The sequence below is a fragment of the Engystomops pustulosus genome, chromosome 8 (assembly GCF_040894005.1).
Source record: "Engystomops pustulosus chromosome 8, aEngPut4.maternal, whole genome shotgun sequence".
NCBI lineage: Eukaryota > Metazoa > Chordata > Amphibia > Anura > Leptodactylidae > Engystomops > Engystomops pustulosus.
Genome location: NC_092418.1, coordinates 125,407,619 through 125,419,624, shown reverse-complemented (window position 1 = coordinate 125,419,624; position 12,006 = coordinate 125,407,619). Strand labels below are relative to the sequence as shown.

General features: G+C 43.1%; 1 protein-coding gene across 3 annotated transcripts in view; it reads left to right on the top strand.

The window, feature by feature from the left end:
• GALNT13 (polypeptide N-acetylgalactosaminyltransferase 13) overlaps window positions 1–12,006 on the top strand; it is a 322,291-nt gene that overhangs the window by 122,430 nt on the left and 187,855 nt on the right. For all 3 annotated transcript variants that reach the window (XM_072122492.1, XM_072122489.1, XM_072122491.1), the window contains exon 2: window positions 5,930–6,098. In XM_072122492.1, the coding sequence (XP_071978593.1) occupies window positions 5,930–6,098 (169 nt within the window). The remainder of the gene's footprint in view (window positions 1–5,929; window positions 6,099–12,006) is intronic.

Genomic DNA, 12,006 nt, shown 5'->3' with positions numbered 1-12,006 from the left:
TGTGTCTGGCCTCCACGTGCCTGTATGACCTCCCTATAATGCCTGCGTATCCTCTTGATCAGGCTCTGTTGTGTGTGGCCTCCACATGCCTGTATGACCTGCCTATAATGCCTGGGTATGCTCTTGATGAGGCTCAGTAGTGTGTGTGGCCTCCACAAGTTTATGATCTCCCTACATTGCTGGGTATACTCCTGATGAGGCTCTGTTGTGTGTGGCCTCCACGTGCCTGTATGACCTGTCTATAATGTCTGGTTATGCTCTTGATGAGGCTCGGTAGTGTTGGTGTCCGTCCTACAACACCTGAACATGCTCCTGTTGTTGCTCTGTAGTTTGTGTGGTCTCCATGTGCCTGTATGACCTCCCTGTAATGTCTAGGTATGCTCTTGATGAGGCTCTGTTGTGTCTGGCCTCCACGTGCCTGTATGACCTCCCTATAATGCCTCGGCATGCTCCTGATGAGGCCCAGTAGTGTTTGTGGCCTCCACATGCCTGTATGACCTGCCTATAATGCCTGGGTATGCTCTTGATGAGGCTCAGTAATGTGTGTGGCCTCCACGAGTTTATGACCTCCCTTCATTGCTGGGTATACTCCTGATGAGGCTCTCTTGTGTGTGGCCTCCACGTGCCTGTATGACCTGCCTATAATGCCTGGGTATGCTCTTGATGAGGCTCAGTAATGTGTGTGGCCTCCACGAGTTTATGACCTCCCTACATTGCTGGGTATACTCCTGATGAGGCTCTGTTGTGTGTGGCCTTCATCTGCATGTACGACCTCCCTACAATGTCTGGACATGCTTGTGATGGCAGATGAGAGATTTCCTTCCAGACTTGGATTAAAGCATCAAACAGTCGGCAATGTGGGATGGAATCAGTGCTGATTTCTCAGATGTGCTCGATTGGATTCAGGTCTGGCAAATGGGCAGGTCAGTCCATGCAGGAACTACTGGAGTCTGTGGAATCTACCAATCTTGGTGTTTTCTGGCAAAGGCCAAAGGTCCTGCAGAATGTAGGTCTCTAAACCCAACACTGACCTATAGAGATCAGGTCCTCATAGCACCCTGAAGGACCCTCAAGGAGATCCTCCACCCCTACAACCAGTCTTGGAGTTGTCTGGCAAAGGCCAAAGGTCCTGCAGAGTGTAGGGCTGTAAGCCAAACACTGACCTATAGAGATCATGTCCTCATAGGAACCTCCAGGACCCTCAAGGAGACCCTCCACCCCTACAACCAGTCGTGCACATTACAACATGGAAGTAACAGAAGTAAATGGGGGGGGGGGGCATGTTCTTTTTTACTTATGAGCTGAGACCCCTGAGGTTTTCCATTTTCATTCAAAATCTCTCTAAATTGAGAATTCCCAACAGGGTGAAGGAAAGTAGCTTTTCTCATCTGGTAAATGTTGTATATAATTGCTCTCAGCAAATCACAATAAAGATTAAAAAATATTACATTTTTTCCATGTCACATCTACATCAGAATGATACACAGAATGATACATCAGAATGATACACAGAATGATACACAGAATGATACATTAGAATGATACATAGAATGATACACAGAATGATACATCAGAATGATACACAGAATGATACATCAGAATGATACACAGAATGATACACAGAATGATACATTAGAATGATACACAGAATGATACATTAGAATGATACACAGAATGATACATTAGAATGATACACAGAATGATACACAGAATGATACATTAGAATGATACACAGAATGATACACAGAATGATACACAGAATGATACATTAGAATGATACACAGAATGATACACAGAATGATACATTAGAATGATACACAGAATGATACACAGAATGATACATTAGAATAATACACAGAATGATACATTAGAATGATACACAGAATGATACACAGAATGATACATTAGAATGATACACAGAATGATACACAGAATGATACACAGAATGATACATTAGAATGATACACAGAATGATACACAGAATGATACACAGAATGATACACAGAATGATACATTAGAATGATACACAGAATGATACATCAGAATGATACACAGAATGATACATTAGAATGATACATCAGAATGATACATTAGAATGATACACAGAATGATACATTAGAATGATACACAGAATGATACACAGAATGATACACAGAATGATACATTAGAATGATACATTAGAATGATACACAGAATGATACACAGAATGATACATTAGAATGATACACAGAATGATACACAGAATGATACACAGAATGATACACAGAATGATACACAGAATGATACATCAGAATGATACACAGAATGATACACAGAATGATACATTAGAATGATACACAGAATGATACATTAGAATGATACACAGAATGATACACAGAATGATACACAGAATGATACATTAGAATGATACATCAGAATGATACACAGAATGATACACAGAATGATACATTAGAATGATACACAGAATGATACATTAGAATGATACACAGAATGATACATCAGAATGATACACAGAATGATACACAGAATGATACATCAGAATGATACATTAGAATGATACACAGAATGATACACAGAATGATACATCAGAATGATACATTAGAATGATACATCAGAATGATACATTAGAATGATACACAGAATGATACACAGAATGATACATTAGAATGATACATCAGAATGATACATTAGAATGATACACAGAATGATACACAGAATGATACATCAGAATGATACATTAGAATGATACATCAGAATGATACACAGAATGATACATTAGAATGATACACAGAATGATACATTAGAATGATACACAGAATGATACACAGAATGATACACAGAATGATACACAGAATGATACACAGAATGATACATCAGAATGATACACAGAATGATACACAGAATGATACATTAGAATGATACACAGAATGATACATTAGAATGATACACAGAATGATACACAGAATGATACACAGAATGATACATCAGAATGATACACAGAATGATACACAGAATGATACATCAGAATGATACACAGAATGATACACAGAATGATACATCAGAATGATACATTAGAATGATACACAGAATGATACACAGAATGATACATTAGAATGATACACAGAATGATACACAGAATGATACATTAGAATGATACATCAGAATGATACATTAGAATGATACACAGAATGATACATTAGAATGATACACAGAATGATACACAGAATGATACACAGAATGATACATCAGAATGATACACAGAATGATACACAGAATGATACATCAGAATGATACATCAGAATGATACACAGAATGATACACAGAATGATACACAGAATGATACATCAGAATGATACACAGAATGATACACAGAATGATACACAGAATGATACATTAGAATGATACACAGAATGATACACAGAATGATACATTAGAATGATACACAGAATGATACACAGAATGATACATTAGAATGATACATCAGAATGATACATTAGAATGATACACAGAATGATACATTAGAATGATACACAGAATGATACACAGAATGATACATTAGAATGATACACAGAATGATACACAGAATGATACATTAGAATGATACATCAGAATGATACATTAGAATGATACACAGAATGATACATTAGAATGATACACAGAATGATACACAGAATGATACACAGAATGATACATCAGAATGATACACAGAATGATACACAGAATGATACATCAGAATGATACATCAGAATGATACACAGAATGATACATTAGAATGATACACAGAATGATACACAGAATGATACATTAGAATGATACATCAGAATGATACATTAGAATGATACACAGAATGATACATTAGAATGATACACAGAATGATACACAGAATGATACACAGAATGATACATCAGAATGATACACAGAATGATACACAGAATGATACATCAGAATGATACATCAGAATGATACACAGAATGATACACAGAATGATACACAGAATGATACATCAGAATGATACACAGAATGATACACAGAATGATACACAGAATGATACATTAGAATGATACACAGAATGATACACAGAATGATACATTAGAATGATACACAGAATGATACACAGAATGATACATTAGAATGATACATCAGAATGATACATTAGAATGATACACAGAATGATACATTAGAATGATACACAGAATGATACACAGAATGATACATTAGAATGATACACAGAATGATACACAGAATGATACATTAGAATGATACATCAGAATGATACATTAGAATGATACACAGAATGATACATTAGAATGATACACAGAATGATACACAGAATGATACACAGAATGATACATCAGAATGATACACAGAATGATACACAGAATGATACATCAGAATGATACATCAGAATGATACACAGAATGATACACAGAATGATACACAGAATGATACATCAGAATGATACACAGAATGATACACAGAATGATACACAGAATGATACATTAGAATGATACACAGAATGATACACAGAATGATACATTAGAATGATACATCAGAATGATACACAGAATGATACATCAGAATGATACACAGAATGATACATCAGAATGATACATTAGAATGATACATTAGAATGATACACAGAATGATACACAGAATGATACACAGAATGATACACAGAATGATACATCAGAATGATACATTAGAATGATACACAGAATGATACATTAGAATGATACATTAGAATGATACACAGAATGATACATCAGAATGATACATTAGAATGATACACAGAATGATACACAGAATGATACATCAGAATGATACATTAGAATGATACAGTGTATGAAATCTATTGTTCTAAGCAAATAGCCGAAATCTGTGTGACCCAGGGCGTTATCATGGTCCCTGCAGCTGAATCCTTGATGACTAAACTAAACGATAAAATCTGTGACCCGGACTCGCTGCCTATGGATCATCCCGGTTCCATCTGGTTCAGCGCTACGTGCGTTCCTGCCATTGGGTCGCGGTGCGGTGGCCGCTCATGCTGAGGGAAAGGTTACAATGATTAAACACAACTTCTCCAGAGATGTCGTCCAGTCCCCGCTACGAGCAGAGAATCTCCGGATACTTTTTTCTCGACTTTTTCTGTTTTTACTTAGAATAAAGCATAAAAGTGAAGAAACGGAGAACAGGACGAGTGTCTGACTCTGGTTCTCTATCTATAATGTGTTACGTGCTCCATGTGATGGGTGATACTTCTGGTCTCATTAATGAGAATCTCCCAGCAGCAATGTATTTCTTGTGAGACTAAAGAATCAGACATGTTGATAGCCAACATGCCCCATCCTTCCCTCAACATCTCCATACAGATTACATTACACTTTACCAAAAAAGTGTGTAGGGATCTTCATCTCTTCTGCCAGATGACTGTATACACTGGGAGTAGATCCAGTCTGATGTCTACAAGGAGATTCCTCAATCCCAGAGATCTGCGCTCTCTCTCTCACAGAACTTCACCCGAGGACTACACAACATTGTCCCCGCTGGCAGATCATAGAGATCTCAATCGAGTTCATGACATCAGGAGCAGCTTTCTAATTGTCCTGTCAGCCACTCAGAGAAGCTGTGATCCGAGGCATTAAACCCCCTAGATGCCGTGCTGAATAGGAACCACAGCATCTGAGGGGTTTTGAAAGAAATAGTCTACCTCTGCAAGGCAATAGAGGGCGCGTGACTGGCCTAAATGTTCTCAGAAATGACCCCCATTATGTATCAAATCCCATAAAAATCTAAAAATAAATGTAAAAATCTTTGCGTTCTACCAATAATCAAACTGTTTATTTCTATTTGAATTCTTTTGTATTGAATGAAATGACAGAAACTTCTTCCACTAACGGCAAAAATCTTCTGCTTCTTGTTTTGGTTTTAGCTGTGATTTCAAGGAACCAAGAAGGACCCGGAGAGTTGGGGAAGGCCGTGCTCATCCCGAAAGATGATCAGGAAAAAATGAAAGAATTATTCAAGATCAATCAGTTTAATCTCATGGCCAGCGACCTGATCGCTCTGAACCGCAGTTTGCCGGATGTGAGGCTGGAAGGGTAAGATGTACAGCAGGATACGGATCATCTGTTATTCTCTACCACTGGTTCCCTAATCCCAATGCAGCCCAAGCTCCTTACATCTGATCCCTACTGCAGATAAAACAGAAAGGGGCCTGACTGCAGCATCAGACTACGCTGGTATCTGATTGTTGTCTGTTACCATGGAGACACATATGTACAAGAATAGAACCAGTAGACACAAAATGATTTTACAAAGTCTGTAGAGTTTCTATATTGTTCAGATCTTATGAAGGAAACAATTTTGGTGGAAAGGGAAGAAAAGGCCAAAATGTAACCTCTCCCCTCATCACCTCTGGAAGTGCCATAGAGAATGAATGGAGAGAGCGGCACATGATCCTCCTGCTGCTTAATTCATGTCAGAGAATGGGACGGCTGGAGATCCGAGGAGCCCATCCCCCACTGATCTGCATCTTATCCCCAAAGCTCTTGATATTACACCACATTTATACATTTTTGAGATGATTTTGGATTCTTGGCCACCCTGGAGTTTGCTTATCTGGGTGGTGGGATAGATAAGCAGGGATGGACATTGACTTAAAATAAGTGGCAGCAGTTTTGACCTTGTGAAACTGCAGATAGAGTTCGGTAGTGTCCCTGGAGATCTGTGTACCTTTGTGTGTGTTGTTAGTAGCAGCAGGACTGTGAAAAATGCCCTGTATTTGAGGATACCAGTGTACTGGGGTTGTGTCCTCACTTTGCTCTTTGTTCTCTGCACTGAGCTGCTTTAAACCCCCTCTCTTTAGCTCTGAGTAAAAAATGTAGTAGGCTTCTGGTTGACTACTAAAGCAGTGACCACGCGCAGAGGGGAGGAGCTGTAGAGCAGATCAGTGCTGAGAGGTGACAGCACAGAAGTGTGAGGACAACTCCACCCACCCTCCCCCTTTCTGATGGCTGCACTTCAGGATGCAACGTTTTACTAGACGTGGTGCCCCTCCCCCACGGCACTTGGCAGATCTCTCAGGAGGGCTCTGGCTTCCTGATAAATCCCGGTGGGCATATCCGATGTGTTGCTCCAGCCGGAGAATTCTACACCAGGTCTGACCTTGCACTATAGCCTGCACCTGTATAGTCAGTGCACAGGAGTGGGGCAAAAACGTCCTGTGCCGGCCCACTCTGCCATAGACCACGCCCCCTCCCGCCTCCCAGAGTAATGCCAATGCGCCTGTATAGTCAGTGCACAGGGGTGGGGCAAAAACGTCCTGTGCCGGCCCACTCTGCCACAGACCACACCCTCTTCCCGCCTCCCAGAGTAATGCCATGCGCCTGCGCCTGCATAGTCAGTGCACAGGGGTGGGGCAGAAGCATCCTGTGCCGGCCCACTCTGCCACAGACCACACCCTCTCCCCGCCTCCCTGAGTAGTGCTATGCACCTGTATAGTCAGTGCACAGGAGTGGGGCAAAAACGTCCTGTGCCGGCCCACTCTGCCACAGACCACACCCTCTCCCTGCCTCCCAGAGTAATGCCATGCGCCAGGAATTGCGCCTATCTGTGGGCTTGTGCGGCAGATTTCAAGTCCTGATAACTCTGTCACTAGGACTGGACATCTTACAACGCACCAGATCCACCATCCAGCATCCGCCACCGCGGTAAATCTGCCGCCATCTCAGACTGTCTAATCTAATTTCACACTAATTATCAGACTATTAGTAAATTCCCCCAATTGTCTTATAGTATTTTATGGCGTCTTCTCCCCATTCCCATCATTATACGGTATGTTCCCGGTGCTTTAGTCTACACCGGATGGAGAATAAGGAGAATAATCCATTTACTGTTCTATTCCGCAGTCGGGCGCAGAGAATATTCACGTGTGTAATGTGAACGTGCACTGAGCTCCCCATTGGCAGTGGTTGGATAAGTCCTGTAAGTGTCCCCTAAAGACATTGCGTTATTTCTCCATCCAAAAATAGATTCCTGCATCCTGACCATAAGCCGGAGGACGGGTGCAGACAGTGGGGAGTAACGGAGCCTCTTCTCTGCAGTCATCACAGTATCTGCTTTCTGACAGCAAGTAGAATGGTGGAACATGTGACTGGAAACAGTTACTATACATGAGAATAACTAATACATAATACGTGTTATAATACAGTATAATGATAGAAATAATACTATAAACAAATAGCCAAGGGAGAAGACTCCAGAGCACCAAAGATCAGAGACCCTGCCATCCTGGGCATAAAACCCCCTAGATGCCATGTTAGATAGCAACCACAGCATCTGAGGGGTTTTGAATGGAAGAAGCCAGAAAAAAGGCAATAGTAGGAAGGCAGCAATAAAAGCACAAGATCGACCCACATTTTTGGGAAACCCTTTAGTGAATGACCCTCCATTATGTATCAATTCCCATACAAATAAATGTAAAAATATTTCTTTTCAGCAATAGTAACTATTTAGCTGTTAAGGATGAATTAGAATTTTGCGGTATTTAATAAAATGGACGAAACGTTCTTCACATCGGCACATTCCACATGATAACCAATCAGCAGCCGCCGCAGTTAGAATTATCTCCCCATTCTGATCCCGAGTAATAAGGTGTCATGGTTTTCGGGTCTCTACTGTCAGATGGGTGGAGCCAAGTCTCCGCTATTCCACATACTTGGATAATTGGGCTCTCTCTATTGTCAGATAGGTGGTCCCAGCCTGGAGCTCCACCCATATGACACTAGAGAGCTGAAAATAATGATAGAAGAGGGGCTTCAGTTCTGGTGGGCTAGAGGGGGTGATATTACAATGTCCAGGACAATTAAAGCAACATTGGAAGACGCTTGGAGAAGCTTCAGCTCATCAAATATCCAATGATTTCCCTCACCTCCAATATTAACCGTAAAAACTAGAGATGAGCGAGCACTAAAATGCTCGGGTACTCGTTATTCGAGACGAACTTTTCCCGATGCTCGAGTGCTCGTCTCGAATAACGAGCCCCATTGAAGTCAATGGGAGACTCGAGCATTTTTCAAGGGGACCAAGGCTCTGCACAGGGAAGCTTGGCCAAACACCTGGGAACCTCAGAAAAGGATGGAAACACCACGGAAATGGACAGGAAACAGCAGGGGCAGCATGCATGGATGCCTCTGAGGCTGCTTAATCGCACCATTATGCCAAAATTATGGGCAACAGCATGGCCATGACAGAGTGACAGAATGAAGCTAGATAGCATCTAAAACATCTAATAATTGACCCTGACACTATAGGGGACGGCATGCAGAGGCAGCGGCAGCAGGCTAGAGAGTGGCATGGCGACATACCCTAAATGGACTCAGGCTTCAAACCAATGGGTGGCAGAGAGGAACCAAAGGAGGTGAGCAAGAAGCGCTCAAATAATATCGGTACATGATAAAAGTTTGCCAGTATATTTTGTGGATTACACAGCAGGGTGGTGACAAAGTTAACATGGAAGCCATGAAAACAACCCAAAATTCTGCCTGACACAGCTCGTTTGATAAGAGGACCATGTATGGAGGCAGTGAACTAGTAGTAGATTAAAGGTGCTGCAGTTAAAACTATGTTAGTTGGATCTTGGGATGGAGCTGGCGCTCCGCTGCCAGGCGAGCTTTCGCCAATCCAAGCCCCTGTCTATAGGCTACTCCCCAAACAGCACTTCTAAGAACCTTTTGTATAAGATCAAGTGTAGTAGCGTTCTTATTAGAGATGAGCGAGTATACTCGTCCGAGCTTGATGCTCGTTCCAGTATTAAGGTACTCGAAACGGCTCGTTGCTCGGACGAGTATTTCCCCTGCTCGAGATCGAGCATTTAATTAAAAAAACACAGTGAAGAACAATGAAGAATAGAATAAAAACAGTGAACACAGTGAACACAGGATCATTTAAGTGAAAAACACAGTGAAAAACACAGTGAAGAATAGATTACAGATGTTCGGCACATCTGCTTACTTGTCGGGAGATACGCGCGGAACGGTGCGAACAAAATAGTATGTGAAGAACAATATATATGTGTGAAGAACACATTGCAGAACACGGTGAGCAGGACAGAGACACCGGGGAGCAGCACGGAGACATGGGGCAGCGGCAGCACGAAGACATGGGGCAGCGGCAGCACGAAGACATGGGGCAGCGGCAGCACGAAGACATGGGGCAGCGGCAGCACGGAGACATGGGGCAGTGGCAGCATGGAGACATCAGGCAGCGGCACGGAGCGGCACGGAGACATCGGGGCACGGAGACATCGGGGAGCCGCACGGAGACATCGTTGCACGGAGACATCGGGGAGCGGCACGGAGACATCGGGGCACGGAGACAGCGGGGCACGGAGACAGCGGGGCACGGAGACAGCGGGGCACGGAGACAGCGGGGCACGGAGACAGCGGGGCACGGAGACATCGGGGAGCGGCGGGGAGCCGCACGGAGACATCGTTGCACGGAGACATCGGGGAGCGGCACGGAGCGGCACGGAGACATCGGGGCACGGAGACATCGGGGCACGGAGACAGCGGGGCACGGAGACATCGGGGCACGGAGACAGCGGGGCACGGCGACAGCGGGGCACGGCGACAGCGGGGCACGGAGACAGCGGGGCACGGAGACAGCGGGGCACGGAGACAGCGGGGCACGGAGACAGCGGGGCACGGAGACAGCGTATCTCCCGACAAGTAAGCAGATGTGCCGAACATCTGCAATCTATTCTTCACTGTGTTTTTCACTTAAATGATCCTATTCTTCACTGTTCTTCACATCTGCTAACTTGTCGGGAGATAATATACGCGCGGAACAGTGAAGAATAGATTGCAGATGTTTGCATACATCTGATCACTTATCAGAAGACATTCTTTTTCAATTAATTAACACATTTTATTCCCGAACCATGGTCCCTTTGAAAAATGCTCGAGTCTCCCATTGACTTCAATGGGGCTCGTTATTCGAGACGAGCACTCGAGCATCTGGAAAAGTTCGTCTCGAATAACGAGCACTCGAGCATTTTAGTGCTCGCTCATCTCTAGTTCTTATAAGTTTAGGATATGGCGGGTGAGGGGAATGTAAACAGCTGCGCAAGAAGCGCTGAAATAATATCGGTTAATCATAAAAGTTTGCCAGTATATTTTGTGGATAACACAGCAGGGTGGCGACAAAGTTAACAACTTTGATGTGGAATCCATGAAAACAACCCAAATTTCTGCCTGACACACCTCGTTTGATAAAGGGACGATGTATGGAGGCAGCTATATGGACGACTTTTGGAGGTAGCAATGGAGACAACGTGTGGAGGCTGCTATGGAGACAATTTAATTTGGATAGTGCCTGTATGTGGCAGTCCAAAAAAGTTTTCAAACCAGAGGAGCAGGTAGGTGGCCCTCCAGAAAAATGGAATAGATTGAGTGCCTGTATGTGGCAGTCCAAAAAAGTTTTCAAACCAGAGGAGCAGGTAGGTGGCCCTCCAGAAAACTGAAATAGATTGAGTGCCTGTATGTGGCAGTCCCAAAAATTGTTTAAAACAGAGGAGCAGGTAGGTGGCCCTCCAGAAAAATTAAATGCATAAAGTACTATAGCTAGAGCCAGTGGGCCCTGTCAACAAATAGCCAGTTTCCTCTGCTTTAGTGTACAAAGAGGAGGAGAAGGAGGAAAATGAGGAGGAGGAGGAGTGGATCAATTATTCAGGTTGAGCTTCCTTCACCTGGTGGAGATTGGAAATTCTGAGAAATCCAGGCTTTATTCATCTTAATAAGCGTCAGCCTGTCAGCGCTGTCAGTCGACAGGCGTGTACGCTTATCGGTGATGATGCCACCAGCTGCACTGAAAACCCGCTCGGACAAGACGCTAGCGGCAGGGCAGGCAAGAACCTCCAAGGCGTACAGCGCCAGTTCGTGCCACATGTCCAGCTTTGAAACCCAGTAGTTGTAGGGAGCTGTGTGATCATTTAGGACGATGGTATGG